This window comes from Penicillium robsamsonii, assembly GCF_028829455.1.
Source record: "Penicillium robsamsonii strain IBT 29466 chromosome Unknown utg000003l_segment0_segment0, whole genome shotgun sequence".
Classification (NCBI taxonomy): domain Eukaryota; kingdom Fungi; phylum Ascomycota; class Eurotiomycetes; order Eurotiales; family Aspergillaceae; genus Penicillium; species Penicillium robsamsonii.
The window spans coordinates 3,836,728-3,856,591 of NW_026643221.1; the positions used below are offsets into that span (position 1 = coordinate 3,836,728).

A 19,864-nucleotide genomic window follows, 5' to 3' on the forward strand; every position below is an offset into this window, starting at 1 on the left:
AGGCTCTTTGCCGTTTGCCATTTCCTGGAGCCACGTACTCTATACCCCTGTCAAATCAAGTGCGTTTGTATCAGTAGAAATTGAAGCTGAGTGGCTTGTCAACGGCAGCTGCCTGGTCTCCCACGGACTTTCCGTATATCTGCCTACTGTGTACGTAGTTCAGAAATTTTCATATATTGGTTTCAGAATGAAATCTGCGAGTTCTGTGGCAGCTGAATTCCCAATATTTGTTCCAGGTTACAATTTGAGAACATTTAACTGGTCTTGCCCAGCCCGAAAGAATGGCTGACTGGACCCTGGAGATATGGAGGTGCATTGACCCATAAGCGTTCCCTTACTGCTCGCATATCTTTTGTTCTGAACGAATGGCATGGATTGGATTTCAGTTCGATACGTCAACTCCCAATAGAATGCAAGGCAAAGGGGAAACCCCCACTTGGCGGGACCGGCGGGATTCCAAAAGTCAATAGACTTATCTGATTCTCGACTTGTTTTTCTATATGGCCTCTGGGCTTTTTTTCTGAGCGTTGGAGATCTTTTGGAAAATTCTTCTCTCTGGGCTTGGGGCTGGGGAATCTATTTGTTTTGATGTTTTGATGTTTTGATCCCGTTATGAATGTAAAGTCCGCGTCTTTACCGCCTTATCAGGTACGCCAGGCTCCTCATCGATATGTTCGTTGGGGATTGCCCCTGGCTGCTGTGGTGTTGATTCTTTTAGTCTGGCCTGTTCCACTGCCCTGGAAGGTGGTGGAGCCTTTGGCCATCCCCATCCCAGTCACCTGGGACGAAATAGTTCCTTCGCAGTCGTTGGAATACCATAATTGCGGCGATGAGTTCCAATGCGCGAGACTGGAGGTGCCTATGGACTACCAACGGACAGATGGACAAGGTCGCACATTCGCTCTAGCTATTGTCCGACTGCCAGCCAAGGTCCCAGTCACAGATTCGCGGTATGGAGGTGCGGTTTTGATCAATCCCGGTAAGTGAATTTGGACATGATATAATGATATAAGCTCATAGTCCAGGTGGGCCTGGTGGACCGGGAACAATGCAAGCGTTTGTGGCGGGTCGCAATCTCCAGCTGATTATCGATGCGGAGGTCGACCCACATGAGACCGGAGAAGAAACCGACAATAAATATTTTGACATTATCGGATTTGATCCTCGCGGAGTAGGATCCACAACACCTCCAGTGATGTGTTTCCCTGATCCCGTTTCCCAAAGGAACTGGGAGTTGCAAGTTTTAGCAGAAGGCGTTCTGGGAAGTGGACCGGATTCCTTGCAGAGAAACTGGCAGCGGACCGAAGCGCTAAACTCGGGATGTTCAGTATTCGATATGTCGAGTCTAGGAGCGGACGAGCCAATGATGTCCTATGTCAATACACCACTCGTCGCGCAGGACATGCTGACCATCATCGAACGCCATGGAGAATGGCGTGAGAAGGAAGGCCAAGCAGCCCAGACAGCCCACAACAAGTGTCATGGGTTGGATGAAGCAAACTCAATCTTGCATCGCACTCAATGGCACCGCGGAGAAGAGCCACTTCTCTATTGGGGTCGCTCATACGGTACCGTGCTAGGCACCACATTTGCCTCGCTCTTCCCAGAGCGAGTTACACGAGCTGTTCTTGATGGCGTAGTCGACATGGTGAAGTACTACCAAGGGATAGGACCGAATGTTGTTACTGACGCAGATGCTATTTTTGATCGATTTGGCGAGTACTGTAACGAGGCTGGACCGGTGGGGTGTCCGTTCTATATCGAGGGTGGTCCAGACGCTATCAAGGCAGCGTACTGGCAACTTGAGCAGCAGATCCGTAACACCTCAATCCCTGTCATGGCATCTACAGAACGGGGCCCAGAAGTTATAACATGGACTGATATCAAAGAGATTCAGCGTGTTGCCATCTACCAGCCCCTCCTTGCATTCCCCGTCCTGGCAGACAGAATGACCGAGCTGGGCAGGGGGAACGCCGTTCCCATGGCTGACTTTAAACATGGGAGCCGCTTCGGCGCGTGTCCGTCCAATAAGTGCAGTCTTGCTGGACCTTGGTCCCAAGAATGTGCTACAACGCAGGATAACTTTCTCTACGCCATGGCTGCTATCATGTGCTCTGATGCCGAACATTTCACGACTGTGAATATTGAGCAGTTCCAGGCAGAATGGTCTAGCCTTCTGGCGGACAGTGTATCTCTGGGTGATTATTGGGCGCAATTGCAATTGAGCTGTGTTGGATGGAAAGCTAAGGCCAAGTACCCTTTCGCAGGTATGTCCTATTATGTCCTCTATGCATCTGAAGCTGACCGGTCTTAGGTCCGTGGGGCACTACTACCGCCCATCCCATGCTCTTCGTATCAAACACCCTGGATCCAGTGACTCCTCTCCACGGGTACGTATTCGTTCGTCACCAGTGGCTGTCCCAGCTAATAGCCCCAGTGCCCAACACATGTCCCGGATTTTCCCAGGATCTAGATTGCTCCAGCAAGAGTCCGAAGGGGTGAGTTACTCATAGGAATCCCTGCAGTGCTTCATCCTTGACATATTTCATCTAGCACACAACACTCACAGCCCCATCGATTTGCGTGGCGAAGGCCATTCGCCATTACTTCCAAACTGGCACACTACCAACGGTAGGAACTCTTTGCCAAGCCGATTTGAAGCCATTAGTTGGATCTCCACATCGTCGTGCGACGATCAGCCATAGTTTCAGCCCAGCCGACCGTAAACTGTTCGAGGCATTGATGGCGGAGGTTCAGCGGGGGCCTCTTTTTCCGCTATAAGGATTCACACTATATTTTATACTGGGGGAAGACGTATCAGGTCTATCCCTGGCCCTAACTCTCACGATTTGATGCATTAATGGTTTAAAGTGCTGCGCGAAAGTCGAGCAGTCTGATTCGATGTGTTTCGGTTTCATATTAGGCATTCTTTTTTTTTTTTTCAATCCTACTTATATACTGTTTAATCTGTGCCAACCCTCGAATATCACCGTATTACCCCCATGTGGCGATGCGCGGGTAACCGCTTGCGGAGAAGCAGTACAACCTCGGCTCGCCGGCCAATTGAACCTTTGATGATCAACCCCGCTAGGAGGGATTTCTCTGCATTGTTAGATAAACTTGAAGCATATCAATAATTCCTCTCTTGATAATCCCACACTAACAAGAAACATGGCTCCCCCGACTGTCACCGAGACCCTTGCAAACACCGTCAGCATGCATGCACCACAATCATCTCAAGCGGCGGGTGCCGAAAAGGCCAAGATCAAGATGCAGATGCCCAGTATGCCTGTCTTCGAAGATAAGATGAAGGAGCGAGAGTATTTGAAGGGTCGCCTAGCAGCAGCATTCAGAATCTTTGGCGACAAAGGATACGATGAGGGTATGATGGTCCTACAGCGAAACATCGAGTTGGCAATTAGCATCTAATATTCGAATTAGGTGTTGCTGGGCACATCACTGTGCGTGATCCAGTGGATCCATCAACATTCTGGGTGAACCCCTTCGGCACGGCATTCAAGCTGATGAAGGCATCGGACTTAATCCAGGTCGACCACGATGGCAATGTCATTGCGGGTGGAGCTAATCGGATGCTGAATGCCGCTGCATTTATGATCCATTCTGCTATCCATGCAGCACGGCCTGAGGTGAACTGCGCTGCGCACAGTCACAGTCTCCATGGACGGGCGTTTTGTTCGCTGGGCCGACCGCTCGATATCATCTCCCAAGATGCCTGTGCTTTCCACAATGTAGGTTCTCCTAACATCATTCAATACCCGCGCGTACAATAGCCCCAGCTCTAACAATATCAGGACTTGGCTCTCTATTCATCATTCAAAGGCGTCGTCCTAGCCAAAGAAGAAGGTCAGAACATTGCCAAAGCTCTGGGCAACAAAAAGGCAGCCCTACTTCAAAATCACGGCCTTTTAACAGTCGGCAACACTATTGAAGAAACAGTGTTCTGGTTCGTGAGCCTGGAAAAATGCTGCTACGCTCAACTCCTAGCGGACGCAGCCGCCACCGGACGAGGCGGCCAAACAGTGAAAATTGAAGAAGCCGATGCTTCATTCACTTACAAAACAGTGGGAACCCCGAAGGCTGGCTGGTTCAGTGCGAAGCCCCTGTTTGATGTTATCCACGCCGAAACTAAGGGTGAATACTTGGAATGAGATCTCCACCCGGTCGAAAGTTTATATATCTGTCTTTCGAAATAGATTGTCCTGGAGATATTAATAGTTTGCACGTTAATTGAAATATGAAATAGTCTTATGGGTCTTTATGCACCACTAGAGTATTCTCATATATTGCGTAGTGCATAAATGTAGTCTAACCGGAATACTGGGTAGTGCCACTTCTAGCACCACGAATTTATCCTGCTAGGTAAATAAAAAGTCCATATGCGGGTCTTCGGACTTGAATCAGTGTGTTTGACAAAAGTTAATGCGTCAATAAGAAGAAATCATGCACTGGAGTTGGCCAGTTTTATCAGTCAGACTAGTGTTGGGCTCGTTTCGGGGTGAAACATCCAGCCCTGAAGAGCTTCGGGAGGCGCTCCGCTTTTGGCTCAATTCCACCACTCCACCTGGTACACCTGTAGAGATCCACCGTTGTCTCGTAAGGGGAAACTATAAATCAAGGGATTATTCACGGCGCTATGGGTTAAATCTGCTCATATATTCTATATTTGAACGCTTATCGATTGCGGTCTTCCAGCTCATAGTCATCATAATGCGCTTCATCGTACCTTTCCTTGCCGCCGCCGGCCTCGCCAGCGCAGGATTACTAGAGACGGTTGTCAAGAGAGATGACTATTGGGGTGGCAGTGTCTCTCTCGGTCCCTCCAAATCGACCATCATTAACGCCGTCACGACCCTGATCCCCGGAGCTGCGCCAGAAACTCAGAACGGTGTATTGTTCCTCTGGCCTGGTGTGAGTCCTCACTCCTTCCAATGGCCTTTTTAGGCTCTAATAATTATAGATGTCCAACGGAACCGGTGACCTGGTCCAGACCACCCTCGAAAGCTGGCCTAGCAACTCGTGGTGCGGAGCCGCCACCGGCGAGTGGTGTGTGCGTGCCAGTGTCTTTGGCAGCTTTGGCCAGCTAGATGGGGCGGGTTCACCCGTGAGAGGAACTGACCAGGTCCGAATTGAGTACAATCTTGAGTCTGACGGACAGACCTGGAAGCAGTAAGTATGAAGTCAACATGGCGAAAGACATCACAACTAACATGTTCAGGACTGTCACAAATGGCCAGACTGGTGCCCTGCTTTCAACTTACTCCCACGCCTCTGGACCGTATATGCGAGGGTAAGTGCCCAGAATGATACTGTATTGAGGACTATACTGAATTCAGTTAGATATGGCACCGGAACTGAGTGTAATGACAACTGCTCGGGAGCTATCGCTCCGCAGAAATATTTGAACACGATTATCACTCTCGCCTCGGCTGATACTAACTTTGGCTCGACCATTGCTAGCGCGGGTGGTGCGACTTATACCGAAGTTTCGTCTAGCCAGGGCGGGAAGGTCTGGACCGTCAAGCAGATTGACATTCCCGCAATGCATTAAATGAACGTCCCGAGTTACAAGGGTTGTGCTTTCGTACAAGTTACATATGAAATATAGCCTGGGACAAAATTATCAATTCTGCGAATAACCCGCTCTTATTGCTACCCCTCTGCAAAATGCACACATATACAAAACTTCAACCTCATCCCCGATAATCAAGAATAACTTTCAACCGCACAGGACCAGCCACCGCCTCACCACCAATACCATCGATGTGCTTGACCGATTTAGTATAAGCAGCAGTCACCTTCTTAGCACCGGCCGTGATGATAGAGCATTTTTTCCCATCAGCCTGACAAATGGACATTCCCTGCACAGGCTGTTTGGCAACCTGTGCCTGAATAGCCGAAACATCCCACCCCGACCAACCATTGTTCTCCCCGTCACCGAACGTAAACTCGCCCCAGGTACATGAGTATCCACCATATTGATCCGTAGGTAGGTGATCACCAGGCGCAGCGCCCCAGGCTCCCTCAGAGTCCTCATCGAAAGCAACATAGTGAGTATCACCGGGAGCAATGGTGAATGTCAGGGCAGAGTGGCCGTACCACCCAGTCATCTTGCCGTCAGGACCGATCTTGTTCCACACAACCACTGTCCAGGGCTCGTCGTTTGCACCCGTGAACTGCGCCACGTATTTATATGCATGTGCCTCGTCCTGACTGACAGTGATGATATTGCTTCCCCATGGTCTGCCGACATTGCCCTGGTAAAGTATCTTCGCTCCTTTTGCTTTTGGCGAAGTACGTCCTCCGAATCCGGCTGTTGAGAATTGTCCAGCCGGTGGTGTTTCGGTCCAGTCCAAGGAAGTGGGTCTGTGTGACTTTGGGCCTGGGAGGATCTCGTTGACTACTGGCAGGTTAGGTAGATTGAATCCGGCATTGGGGGATCCGCCGGTGTTTTTGTGAGGTGGGGGAGGAGGGCGCCTTGCTGGAACAGCCTTTTCTTCTTCTAAAGAGCCGTTGGGCAGAGTTTCGGCAAGGGGTACGGCTTTTTCTGCTTCTGAGGGATTCCCGGGGAGTGTCTTTGCAAGTGGCAAATGGCTGGCTCCTGGGTGGACGGTGACCGTTATAGTATTGGTTGCGGTTTTGGTGACTGTCTGTGTCTTTGACACGGTAGTGGTCTCCTCTGCCTGTGTTGGCCCGGGAGCCCAGGGCCCAGGATGAGTGTAATGAGGTTGAGCGGGCCATTTGTTTGTCAGTGCAGGGCGAATAGGCTCCGGCTGTAGTTGATCCCAGTGATCTTGGTATGGCTCGGGACGCGGGATGATGAGCATGTGATGATCAGGACTCCACGGCGTAGGTTCAGGACTATGCTTGACAAGCGTAAGGGTGCTGTGGATAGTATTGGTTGGTGCGCACTTTCCAAAAACCGTAGTCGTAGTCGTGATCGTAATGGATTCTACCACAAAATCATCTGGGGTGTTATTCGCATTATCCCAACCTAGATTTTGCAGCTCCAAGTCTTCGGTGGGTGGCATCAAGTTGCGATGGCGATGGTGATGAAGATGGTTATGTGCATGATGGTGAATGCTAGCAAAGGCATACCCAGCAAAGCCCGCAAGAACAATTGGTATAGACACGCGCCCCATAGCAAAATACACAAGGGGTTGATCAGCGATAGCTCTATAGCAGATTAGGCAGGCAATAATTGACCTGGTAAATCAAGGCGTTAGCGGTGTTATATCCCAAAAATAAGTGACGCGCTTAGTTGGTTGAACGCATATTGGTGGCGCGGTGTTGGCGGTTTGTCATTGTCGAACAGACGCACGATCCGGGGATGTGACTTAGCTTTATACAGCCCCGGGAAAGAAACAAGGTCTGGACTCTTCATCGGAATGCTATCGTAAACACGGTCCCTGAAAGGCTCGAAAGGGACTGTAGCAGCCCTGAATTCCGGTGTTCCTTGGCCTACCCTTGAAGGCATTAAATCAGACTACATGTTCGAGAAATTCAATGAGTATTAGTGTAATATGTATGATGAATCAGATTTCTACTAAAAAGCCTAAGGAAAAGAAGAAAATTAAGTATACTTCTTGGGAAAGTAATGTTCAACGCGTCCACGTTGGGGTTCATGCTAGATGTGGCCTATAACCCCCTCGCGTCGCATTCCGGACCTGAATAACATTCGCCCCTCTGTTTTCTTTTTCGTGTGAAAACAGGTTTCAAGGGTAGTATTCATTAGTACTCTAATCATTTCGTCTAAGTCGCTTGGTCGATATTAGAAAGTGGATACATGAGTCAAGGGCTTGAGACAACAGATATTTCAATGAATGTATGAAGGATAAATTATATAAAGGAGTGTATATTAACAGAGAGTATTATGGGCTGTTTCCTTGAACAAAAATGGAAAAAGAAGAAGAAAAAAAACATAGTGAAGCATGAAAACTAGAAAATATGACTGAACAGATATTTTTCTGCTTTCTTTGTTTTTCAACGCAAGACTTACAATGCCACCTCCAGCCCCCCCCCCCCCCTTCCGGGGAGACCATCATGCACAGGAACCGGAGACCTGGGTTTGCGGGGGTCCGACATCGACCAACTGGGTACCAATGGCAGTAGTGATACTGTGGTCAATGCCGTTGAAAACACAAGCGACACCCTCGGTGCTGGTTTGAATGTGGGAAACGCTCAGAGGATTCACTGGGTCGATTAGTGTCTTGGGTTGGCTTTTTGCGGAATATATAGATAGACATACCAATTTGAACCGATTCACCATTGGACGGGAAACTCTGAGTAAACTGACCATCGGCAGCTCCGATGAAAGTGACATGCACTTCATCCCCATGAGCGTGATCTCCAACCGGAGCAGGATCAGTGGAAGGAGGTGCTGGGGATGAATCCGATCCTTGGGCCTGGCAAGATGCAGTCACCTGGGTCTGGGGAGGGCCAACATCTACCCATTGAGCTCCGTTGACGATTGTCACGCTGTGATCAATGCCAGTAAAGGTGCACCGAACCCCGGCAGTATTGGATGAGATGTGCGAGATACTCAATGGGTTTTCTAGGCAAAGTCAGAATGGTTTCAATTCAGCTGTATACAAGAACAAGGGACCTACCAATCGAGACAACAGACCCATCACTAGGGATGCTTTGAGTGAACTGGGCATCGGCAGCGCCGATGAAGGTGATATCCACTTGATAGTCTCTTTGTTTCAGTGGAATTGCACTAGCAGTAGCTGCATAGGCAACAAAGAGACCGAGAATTGTAGACGTCTTCATTCTCAGGCAAAAAATAATTGGAAAATTCAAGCTGCTGATAATGTATATAGTAAGAGGCTGTACTGGTTGGATTGACACGGATGATCAATGAGAGACCGAAGGGCTTTATATACCAGTTTATGCTTGTTATACCTCCCAGACAAGTCTGTCTGATATTACTAGTTTCTAATATTAGATGAGATATTTTTTTCCATGGTAGATCGGATAGTGGCGTCGGGGTCTACGGAACCTTGGAGCAGACTCAAAACATATTTAGATGACCCAAGGTCGACAATTCTCTATTATATATGCATTGGAGGATAATTGAAGTTACAGCAAGCTGGGTGTTATTTAGTACATTTTATTAGGGCATATGGGTGATTTAATCGAATATCCAATGATTATTGCCTTATAGTTATCCAGAGACGCTCTCAACACAGTTATACCAGAAATACAATGCGTCGTCTATACTATAGAAATTCTTATTTTCTGGTCCGAGAGATCTTGTGACTGCGGAACTGGCCTCCCCCGGATTTTTGGCTCTGAAACCTCGCACCGTCAACCTGATTGTCTTCATTTGTCTCAGAAATGCTGTCAAGCACGTCATGTCTTTTCTTGTTTCTTTTTCTTCACGCACCAATTTTCCCCCGGGCGCAATATGTCTGAGTTAGACATGCCGACCCTCCTTTACCTTCCTATTTTTGCCGTTTCCCGGTAGCACCTCAACACGCCACTCAATGTGCTATATATAACCCTTCTCTGTCTACTCAAGACGAAATTCTCAGGTTCGACAGGGAGTACTAACCAGTAATTCCAACCAAGTTCCGGGGAACCCCAACAATTATCGGATACAATTACACATAGAACAATCGAGAGACTCATTGACCAATGTCATGTACTGCTGTCTGGGTTGATTTGTTAGAGCAATTAGAACATAAATATACTGGCAATATCTACCGGTATGGCTGGACCCATCGCCTTGATTTATGCGTACACTTGGACATATATATTGTGGACATGTATAGGAAAAGTTAACCTTACGAGAGTAGCTTTTGAACTCAGTTCCCTCTTGTTTACCTTCATTGCCACAATCCGTCTCTTCTCCGTATTCTTATCAAAAGGGGTACGAAAGCGAATTTTGACATACTGGGCCAGAGAATGTGAGTTATTCAAGTGTTCTTTACAAGCAGCCCGATGCTAATATGTGCTTTAGCCAATATTCACACAAAATGGACACTTTCATATGCATCAGGGAGGTGTCCCAAGGGTCCATTTCTATCACTGATACTTCCACGTGTATTTCTCATTTTATTCACATACTTGCAGCCCATCTTCATTGGAACAGCAATACGATTTGCATTGTATGGGTTCAATCAATGGTATTCAATTCTCTGTATTTCTGATCCACCCTAATTACATAACGTATTTCACTACCGAGTCGGCCACACCACCGAGTCGGCCACCCCACCCAAAACGCGTCAATTAATTTTAACCCTTTATCTTCAACCACCCACTATGCCACCAATTCGCTCCCAAACCTCTAGAAATTCAACAGAGCAAGAGGGTAGGATTCTTTTAGCCATTCAGGCTTTTAAGAATAAAGAAATCTCTTCTATTCGTGAAGTGGCGCGCCGATTTAACGTACCACGTTCAACTCTCCAAGACAGACTACGCGGTCTTCAACACCGCGCGATTTCTCGCGCAAATTCGCATAAATTAACAGAGGTTGAGGAGGAATCTCTTCGAAAATGGATTCTCTCTATGGATTCTCGTGGAGTAGCCCCCCGCCATGCTACTGTACGAGAAATGGCGAATCTTCTCCTCGAACAGCGTGGAACTACCCCGGTTCTTTCGGTCGGCGAAAATTGGGTTATGAAGTTCGTTAAAAGAAACCCTCTTCTTTTATCCCGGTTCTCGAGACGTTATAATTACGATCGCGCGAAATGCGAAGACCCAAAAATCATTCGAGAGTGGTTCGATCTTGTTCAAAAAATAATCCTTCAATTTAGAATCGACCCCGATGACGTTTATAACTTCGACGAGACTGGTTTCGCGATGGGGTTAATCGCTACGGCGAAGGTGATCACGAGGAGTGAACTCTCTAGTCGGCGCTCAGTTTTACAACCTGGAAATCGTGAATGGGTGACTACTATTGAGTGTACGAATGCTTCGGGGTGGGCCCTCCCTCCGTGTGTGATTTTTAAAGGCAAAGTCTTCCTCGAATCTTGGTTCGACGGCCTTCCAGATGACTGGCGGTTTGAAGTTAGTCCGAATGGATGGACCTCCGATGAAATTGGACTTCGGTGGCTCGAAAGGCTCTTTATTCCGACGACTTCTTTACGTACGAAGGGGAGGTATCGACTTCTAGTACTCGACGGTCACGGAAGCCATTTAACCCCAAAGTTCGATGAAATATGCGAGAAAAATCATATTATACCGATCTGTATGCCTCCGCACTCCTCTCATCTTTTACAGCCTCTTGATATCGGTTGTTTTGCGGTGTTAAAACGATCATATGGTCGGCTAGTTGAGATAAAAATGCGGAATGGGATTAACCATATCGATAAACTTGACTTCCTCGAAGCATACCCCCTCGCACGAATTGAAGCCTTTAAATCAGAGACTATTAAAAATAGCTTCGGAGCAGCTGGCTTAGTACCTTTTGCACCCGACCGAGTGATCTCGAAGCTAAATATTCGTCTTCGAACACCGACCCCCCCTCCGAGCCGGGGGAGCGAATCGAGTCGGAATTTTACACCAAAAACACCAGCTACAGAGAAAGAACTACGTCGACAGGCTTCGTCAATCAAAGCTTTACTTCGTACAAGATCTCGAAGTCCGCCTAGCCCGTCAGATCGTGCATTAAACCAGCTTGTGAAGGGCTTCCGTCTTACAATGCAAGGTGCTATCTTACTGGCGAAAGAAAACAAGGAATTACGCGCTGAAAATGAGAAGAAGAAGCAAAAGCGCACCCGATTTAGAAGGCATATACCTTCCGAAGAAGGCCTCTCAGTTCAAGAAGCCTCTACTTTAATTTTACAGACGGGGGAAGCAGTTGAACCACCTCCCCCCAGCGCCAATATACAGGGAGAATCGGCTATTCGGCCACGTACGCGCCCCCCCGGGGGTGTGGAATATGCAGGTTGCCAGGGCATAGAAGAGAAACCTGTCCAGATAGACCGATTAGTTAGTTGAATTAATTTAATGGCGTTTTCGTTGAAATAATTGCAATTAAAATTCATAAGTTAGATTGGGTGGCCGACTCGGTGGTGTGGCCGACTCGGTAGTGAAATACGTTAAGAGACATTATAACTAGCATCTGTAGGATCAATAAATCCTCCGGTATACTGACGTAACTGCACCGACACGGATGTGTGGCCTGACTGGTAAGGCCACAAGGCTCCGAGGCCATTAAATATGCATTGCCAATGCTGACTCCTTTTCTCTTCACGGCCACAATTCTTGTGTCTATGTAAACATGGAGACACTGCACATTACTGATCAATCAACACGGTCATCCTTCTAATATCCCCAGTCAACTCCGCAATCCACGGCTAATGACACTTGTGGATATCAAAAGCACAGGCGCTAAACCGTTTAGAGGAAAAGATGCGCCAGATAACCAACCAACCAATTAGATTGCCACAACAGCGCGAAAGATTTGCCCAAAACGGAGATCAACAAGATGACTGGGGATCGTGCGAATATAAATTCATTGCCATACCCCAGTTTTGCAGAAACCATTCAAAAATTATTATGGCAAGCCTTCACCCCTTTGACCCTATCACACCTGGGGAGATCCAATTGGCGGTCTCCGTCTTGGAATCCGCTTTCCCCGGTGCCAAGCTCCGCTACAAGCGCATCGATCTCCAGGAGCCTACCAAGCATGAGGTTATCCCATTTCTCGAGGCTGAGCGCCTAGGCGAAGTGCGCCCCCGTAAGCCGGCCCGCTTGCTGATGGCGCTGTTCCACCAATTGGACAATGGGTCTTTCTTCAAGGCTCTGATCAACGCAGACACCAAGTCCATCGTGTCAGCAAAAGAGTTGCCCAAGGAGGTCCAGGGTCCACTAGACGTCGATGAGATGATTGAAATTGAGGAGCTTTGTCTCAGCCACCCAGCCGTCAAGGCCGAAGTTGAAAAACTGAAGCTTCCCGCTGGCCACACCGTCTGCTTGGACCCGTGGATCTACGGCACCGATGATGCCAACGAGACTCGGCGTTTGTTCCAGTGCTACATGTACATCGTGGCCACCGACCACCCCCAGAACAACCAATATTCGGTGCCTTGCAAATTCTCGCCAGTGTTCGACGGTATCAGTCGCAAGCTGGTCCGTATGGATTATCTGCCTGGTGGGGCCGATACTCAAAGCACTGAGACGCAACCTTGGAAGCAGGTGCCTACTGTGCAATACGCCCATGACTTGCTGGATGAGCCTCTGCGCACCGATCTGAAGCCTTACATTGTCCAGCAACCAGAGGGAGCGTCATTCAATGTCATTGGAAATGCCGTGTCATGGCAGAAGTGGCGTTTCAGAGTCGGCTTCAACAACCGAGAGGGTCTGGTGTTGCACAACGTGACTTACGATGGTCGTAACACCTTCTACCGTCTCTCTTTCTCCGAGATGACAGTCCCCTACGCCGGTATGTTTTACTACTCCCCCTTTAGCAACACATCTGATTTATTCTAGATCCCCGGGCTCCCTACCACCGCAAGCAAGCCTTTGACGTCGGTGACGTCGGCTTCGGTATCACAGCTAACCAACTGAGTCTCGGCTGCGATTGTCTCGGTCACATTAAGTATTTCGATGGTTACCGCACAGATGCACAGGGAGCACCGATCCAACTCAAGAATGTCATCTGCATGCACGAGCAAGATAATGGCTTACAACACAAGCACACTAATTACCGCACTGGTGCGGCAACTGTTGTCCGTAATCGCCAGCTCGTGGTTCAGATGATCTGCACCGTTGCGAACTACGAATATATCTTCGCTTTCATCCTCGACCAAGCAGCTAATATCGAGCTCGAGGTGCGGGCAACCGGTATCCTCTCAACCGTGCCCTTCGATAACGAGAACGGCCAAACCGTTCCATGGGGAACAAACGTTGGACCAGGCGTTATGGCCCCATTCCACCAGCACATGTTCTCCCTCCGTATCGACCCTGCCATCGACGGCCACAAAAACACAGTCTACTATGAAGATAGTGTGCCAATGCCCGAGGATGACAGCAACCCATGGCTCGTCGGGTATACTACAGAGCAAAACGTCATCAAGGCCAGCGGTAGTGCCTCAACCAGCGTCGAGCGCCACCGTGTCTTCAAGATCCGGAACGACTCCATCGTCAACCCCATTACCCACCACCCCATCGCATACAAGCTGCAAACCAACCCCAGTCAGATGCTCCTCGCACACCCAAACTCATTCGGCTCGAAGCGCGCCCGCTTCGCGACCCGTCCTATCTGGGTTACTAAATACCAAGACGACGAGCTATTCGCCGCCGGCGAGTTCACAAACCAGAGCAAGAAGTCTGAAGGCGTGGAAGTGTGGGCTGGACGCAACGATGCGGTCGAAAACGAAGACGTTGTTCTCTGGCACAGTACGTTATCCCATCTAAACTGTCCTGCAATAAATAGCTAACTGTTCCTAGCATTCGGTCTCACCCACAACCCACGCATTGAGGATTTCCCTGTTATGCCCATGGAGCGCGTTAGCGTGATGCTCAAGCCGGATGGTTTCTTCACTAAGAACCCTGCACTTGATGTGCCGGCTTCGACCCAGTCCTTCAACCAGTCCACTCTGCACCCTGAGCCGTCTTGCTGTGCGGCTCCTCAGGAGCGAGGACAGGTGAAGTTGTAGATATTATATGTGAAATGAAATGTAGAGGGCGACCTCTGTAAATGAATGCTCTAGTATAGGAAACATAATGAAGTTATTTCTACAAAATCTTACCTTGGAAACATATCATCACCGTTGTAGAGTTCGAAGGATGCGTGACACCCCCAAGGTCGAGGCCTAGCAGGAACATGATGGTGCTACCGATGACGGATGAACATCCAGTCCAGGCGACAGACATGAGATCACTCCGTATCCGCGTGCTGCCATATTTCCCCCAATGCAATCAATCAGTAAACGAACACCGGAACCGATCGTCCTCCTGTGATATCCGGCCAGATGTGCTCTTTGAAGTCAAAGCCCCCAGAATCTGGCAAGATCTCGCGCAGTCGATGTCGCATACTGTTCAATGGATTTATGCTCACAGTGGCGATAATCCCCAACTGGTTGTTCACTGCCTTTGTGACCGTCAAATGTGCCTCCCCTACTAAGAACTTGACCCCCACCAGCAGTCCAGAAACTGACCCCTCTTCGGTAGGTGTTAGAATACGTGTTGAAAGAGTAGTTTGAAGCGGCTTGAAATGGCCTTCCTTGCATAGCACAGAGCACGACCGCATTTTTCTCTCCTCGGGAAACTCTAGACACCTTTCACTGTAGACGGCAAAGCTCGACGTGTCCCGCGTATCTTTGACGATAGGAAACCAGTTATGTGACTCTTTCGGTGTGGACGGCAACACTGGACAATTGGCGGGGCTATTGATGAAGGGCCATGATACTTGGAGGTTTCCATCGCTGTCAACACCCGAGTGCTCGAGCGCGAGGATGGAATTTATGATCACACGACGAGCTTCGACACCGGTAAGAGGCTGGTTTTCCCCGGGCGTATGGTCGAGGGAATCTATATCGTCCATTGATTGCCATCTATTCCAGCAGGAGCTGATACAATTCTTGTCGCCGACCTTGTGGGCGCAGTTTGTTCGGTGCTCTGTGGGTTGGGTGCTTGTTTGAGAGAAGCGGAGAGCATCCCAGAGCGTCACTCGCTGGGCGTTTCCGGTGCACGCACTTACTTCTAATCCGACACGGAGATTAAGAAGTGGCACAAGCCTTATGTCTGCCTTTGTGCAATCCGCGATGAGCATTGCCTTGAGTGTGCGCTTTGGAATCCGTTTGTACTTCTTCATGATCCCGGCTGTGACGTATTGTCCGCCACCAAGCTGAACTTCGTACCCATCACTCACGTGTCTTGATTTGCTTGTTCCAGGGTACTGAAGCCGACAGGCGATTTGTTGTCCAATGAGTGACATTGACGACTTGCACTTGTCGTTAACAACAAGCCCAGCCTCAACATTCGTGGGTGTGCCGATCAATATTCTTGATGTGTTGCGAAGGCGGATTTTTATATCTGAAATCTCCCCAGGGAGATATTCTGGAACCCCTGGCACCCAGTGGCATTCAATCTGACCATACAATGAAGTCTGCCGATCTTGAGGAAGTGGAATGATGAAGCCTCTCTCTGTTTGAATCACTGGCCCTTCATCTGCAGTACCCCCTACCAGCGAGACTGGTCCCCACAATTCTTGAAGGTCCTGGACGGTAAAACAGATCTTCATTCCATCGGATTGGGCAGAGGTTTTTCCTAGAACCCATGCAGGACCACCGACAAAGTCGTCCAAGCAAGCCAGTTTCTGTGGCCTGAAGGCATACCCATCGAAACCGACTGGGATCTTTTCCATATTCTCATTCCATAAATTCATGTCGAATCGACACACGTGTGAGCCAGAGAATGAAACAAGCCCAATTGACAGAATTCCACACAAGAAGCGAAGAATTCCTACCGAGTCACAGTCCGAGAGGGCCTTGTCCTCAACATTGAGCACCTTTTGCATCCAGCGCTGTATCGCCCTCTTCAATAACTCCTCTTCGTCGAATTTGTCAAGAATATTCTCTAGCAAAGTGCCAGTCTGGCTTAATGATACATGAAAGGCTTCGGCAACTCCATCACAGTGTTGGTCTTCCATTAAAATGCTCATGGTGCTTCCGCAAAAGCCTTGGGACTGTAGATACCCCAGCGCAGTATGCCAATTCCCAAGACACTCAATACAGTCATCCAGCGATTCAAGCTCAATGTATGGGCTACTTTTCATGCCGAGTGTCTGCGCGGTTTGAACCTCGAGCTGGTCCAATTCACTGAAATAGCGAGCTGCGTCCAAGATGTGGTCCATATTTCTTGTCTCGGGTATGCCTGCATCTATTGAGTCCTCTTCGGACTCTGGACTTGTAGTATTCGTTGCGATTGAGAGTGCAACCGAGGGCTCAAAGCTTTGAGGAAGGGAGATGCGCCTTGATTGATGCATGATTAGGTCCTGGGGTTGTATTGCACCCGGAGCTAAATATTGAACCAGTGACGGATCAACGCCATCCAACAATCTAGCATTTGCTGTGTCCATCCCGCAAATACTCTCTTCAGGCGGATTGACGGAATTCGAAAGATACGATGGTAGTGGAATAGGCGACCGCCTTGAGAGACGCTGGTACAAATCCCCCAAAGTTCCTAGAGTGCGAGCGAGCCCCTGGTCGGACACTATCTGCAACGCCATCAGATTCAAGACGGCTCCCGGCCTCCACGCCTGGTGAAGGGGATCCAGTAATGCCTCCCGCATTGTTATAATGATATCTTCTAGCTGCTCACGAGCGATTGAGTCACCTTCCTCATATCGACCATCAAGTCCTTGGCAGTGCTGATGAAACTGATTTTGAATCTGAGTACGGGCGTGGTTTAGTGCCTGTTCTAGTTGCCAGCTGGAATCGAGTTTGTCATATCTTGAGGTGATAGTAGCAAGCGCCATCAATCCGTTACCATAGGCGGAAACGACTGTTTGCCGATTTGGGTTTGTCAATATCATTTCTTGGTGATAGGAGAGGAGACGACCTTACTGGCTGCCACATAAATTCGGACCCAAACCACCTCCGCTGGATTCACGGGTCTCATTTTATAAGTAGGCGGACTGTAACACATATGACAAGTAAGGAGAGATTGTGATATACGGCCTTCAGCCAGACTATGGCTACACCGTGTGCACATCCTCCGGATTGGAAGATTTTCACCAACAATGTGTTTATTTGCATCCTCGAGTTTGCGATTTTGGCCAGATTGCCCGCCGCGGTATATCAACGGTCTGCTTTTGTTGTCTTCTGGGAGATTGATTTGTGCAAGCCGCATCAAGTAGTGATCCTTCAAATGTTTATAATAATTGGTCCAGTTGGCGGTGGGCTGAGAGCATGCTTCGCAAAGGCTTGGGCATCGGAGTTGGATCCTGTGCTTTGCTATCTGATGCAAACTAAGACTTTGCTCGTGTACACTGCGCATGTGTTCTTTCATTTCGTCTTGCTGTGGTGTAGTCACAGTACAATCGGGCTCAAGGCAAAGATATTCCCACTCCTGAAGACCATGCTCATCTTGAAAGTGCTGCTTGAAGAAGGAAACATCCATGCAGGTCCCATCTTCTGCTTTGCACAGACGACAGCAAAAGGCTTCAAACGGAGCAGAATTAATAGACGCCATGTGTCTGGACGATTTAAGTCCATCTCTGGGCGAGAACGGCTCTCGGAGTCGTATATCCACCTTTTGCAGGACGGCTTCAAGCTGGGACTTCAACTTTGCTAGCTGATCGTGGTTTAATGAAGGGATCCTGTCTGAAGCTGCATCCGCGAGTTGCTCCATCTCAGATAAAACATCCATGGTTCTACCGGAGTTCAAATCTGAAGACCGGGATATCACACGGTCTGAAATAAAGCATCTTGGCTCAATACCTTCGAGATCATTTGAATGTTTTTGGAGTAGAATAGGACTTTCGGATGTATCATCACGGCATCTATGACTTGAATCAAAATCCGCGGAGTGTATCGAGGGACCCGGCCCTGAGTCTGTAGAAGCCACAGGTGGAAAGAACCTATTATTACCAGGAGTCATCTTAGGATAGTTCAGAATTGCAGGCAGAGAAGAGAGTGTGATCATTTACCAATTTTAATAATCTCTGCTCCCTGTTATGCACAGCCCTTAACACGTGCTCAACTAGGCGTCGTGGTGGCATGGGATTGGTGCATGAGTGTGGCTTGGGAGCTCTGGTCTAGGCAGAAATTCATACCACACATCGGACATAGAGCTGTCCAATTTTGATTGATGAAGTCGTGACCGTTCCTTAAGTTGATAATTGTTCGTATTAGTTATACTCCGCAGGTTTCGATAAGATACGGATGCTCAATCGATGTCTCCTCACTTCGGGACATTGGGAGGTCTGAGAGCAATCACCAGCCAATCATACTCATTGGGCCCTCATTGGGTATTGCTGATCGATTATGTGATATGGCACTCAGCCAGTCAGTGAGATAGGCACTGAGCGCCCTCCCAAAACGGCGACAGCTAAGAAAGGAGAGCCCTGGACGAGGAAATAAACTACAGAGGTGTTTAGGCATTCACCGAGCATGCAAGTTGGGAAATATTTTCGCCGAGGGAACTAACACGACGTACTTAATTCAGTGGGCATCGGTAGTCCGGCCCATAACGATTCGGTCAATCCACTGGTCTCCATATTGAAAGCATAATAAAAACAGCCAGTAAAAGCAAACACCCACCTCAAGACATTTAGCACTCTTTCACGATGGAAAGCTCAGCCCACTCCTTGGCCGAAACAACATCCGCCTTGCGCGCAAAGACCTTCTCCATTAGCACACGGTGCAACTCCTCATCACGATCCATGCAGCAATCCTCCAAAACCGTAACACGGTAGTCCATATCCATTGCCTGGCGAACAGTCGATAGCACAGCTCCGCTGGTGATCAAGCCGGCGACAGCGATAGACTGGGCATTTCCGCAGCGCAAAAGCATATCAAGTTCCGTAGCGAAGAAGGCGGAAACACGACGCTTGGTGAGCACCACTTCTCCTGATACAGGTTCAATGGCTGGATGGACTTGCACCGACGAGTGGCCTTCGATATATTCACCACGTGCGACGACAGCGGGCATAGATGGGTTGTTTAGGTTGTTTTCAGGATATCCTGGACGGAAGCCAGTGATGACGTGGATGATTTTCACGTTGGCCTTGCGTGCAGAAATAACAGCTGACGACAGCCGTTCGAGGTAGGGCTCTGTATTGTCGAGGCGGTCGATTACCCCGTTTTGGACGTCAAGGATGAGGAGGACGGTTGCCATGGTGGGCTGTTCGTGGTTGGAGTCGGAGAGGTTGGAAAGGCAGAGATCTAGG

The 19,864-nt window shown here is 48.8% G+C and overlaps 8 protein-coding genes across 8 annotated transcripts; 4 read left to right on the top strand and 4 right to left on the bottom strand.

The window, feature by feature from the left end:
- Positions 1 to 612: 612 nt before the first annotated feature.
- On the top strand, positions 613 to 2,781 carry N7447_006179 (alpha/beta hydrolase; the record flags this gene model as incomplete). The annotated part of the gene is made up of 5 exons (XM_057230441.1): positions 613 to 979; positions 1,026 to 2,267; positions 2,315 to 2,390; positions 2,438 to 2,498; positions 2,554 to 2,781. 5 exons carry the CDS (start codon positions 613 to 615, stop codon positions 2,779 to 2,781), a joined length of 1,974 nt encoding a protein of 657 aa, XP_057085531.1.
- Positions 2,782 to 3,171: 390 nt separating this feature from the next.
- Positions 3,172 to 4,169, top strand: N7447_006180 (class II aldolase/adducin family protein; the record flags this gene model as incomplete). The annotated part of the gene is made up of 3 exons (XM_057230442.1): positions 3,172 to 3,382; positions 3,442 to 3,749; positions 3,813 to 4,169. The coding sequence occupies 3 exons, from the start codon at positions 3,172 to 3,174 to the stop codon at positions 4,167 to 4,169; spliced, it is 876 nt and encodes a 291-aa protein (XP_057085532.1).
- Positions 4,170 to 4,728: 559 nt separating this feature from the next.
- N7447_006181 (uncharacterized protein) lies at positions 4,729 to 5,569 on the top strand (the record flags this gene model as incomplete). Its single annotated transcript, XM_057230443.1, has 4 exons — positions 4,729 to 4,929; positions 4,979 to 5,187; positions 5,237 to 5,308; positions 5,359 to 5,569. The coding sequence occupies 4 exons, from the start codon at positions 4,729 to 4,731 to the stop codon at positions 5,567 to 5,569; spliced, it is 693 nt and encodes a 230-aa protein (XP_057085533.1).
- A 142-nt stretch (positions 5,570 to 5,711) lies between these two features.
- Positions 5,712 to 7,160, bottom strand: N7447_006182 (uncharacterized protein; the record flags this gene model as incomplete). Its single annotated transcript, XM_057230444.1, has 1 exon — positions 5,712 to 7,160. One exon carries the CDS (start codon positions 7,158 to 7,160, stop codon positions 5,712 to 5,714), a length of 1,449 nt encoding a protein of 482 aa, XP_057085534.1.
- Positions 7,161 to 8,059: 899 nt separating this feature from the next.
- Positions 8,060 to 8,790, bottom strand: N7447_006183 (uncharacterized protein; the record flags this gene model as incomplete). The annotated part of the gene is made up of 3 exons (XM_057230445.1): positions 8,060 to 8,211; positions 8,267 to 8,572; positions 8,628 to 8,790. 3 exons carry the CDS (start codon positions 8,788 to 8,790, stop codon positions 8,060 to 8,062), a joined length of 621 nt encoding a protein of 206 aa, XP_057085535.1.
- Positions 8,791 to 12,525: 3,735 nt separating this feature from the next.
- N7447_006184 (copper amine oxidase) lies at positions 12,526 to 14,627 on the top strand (the record flags this gene model as incomplete). The annotated part of the gene is made up of 3 exons (XM_057230446.1): positions 12,526 to 13,411; positions 13,459 to 14,367; positions 14,419 to 14,627. The coding sequence occupies 3 exons, from the start codon at positions 12,526 to 12,528 to the stop codon at positions 14,625 to 14,627; spliced, it is 2,004 nt and encodes a 667-aa protein (XP_057085536.1).
- A 266-nt stretch (positions 14,628 to 14,893) lies between these two features.
- N7447_006185 (uncharacterized protein) lies at positions 14,894 to 17,506 on the bottom strand (the record flags this gene model as incomplete). The annotated part of the gene is made up of 1 exon (XM_057230447.1): positions 14,894 to 17,506. One exon carries the CDS (start codon positions 17,504 to 17,506, stop codon positions 14,894 to 14,896), a length of 2,613 nt encoding a protein of 870 aa, XP_057085537.1.
- Positions 17,507 to 19,245: 1,739 nt separating this feature from the next.
- N7447_006186 (cysteine hydrolase family protein) lies at positions 19,246 to 19,812 on the bottom strand (the record flags this gene model as incomplete). Its single annotated transcript, XM_057230448.1, has 1 exon — positions 19,246 to 19,812. The coding sequence occupies one exon, from the start codon at positions 19,810 to 19,812 to the stop codon at positions 19,246 to 19,248; it is 567 nt and encodes a 188-aa protein (XP_057085538.1).
- Positions 19,813 to 19,864: the final 52 nt, after the last annotated feature.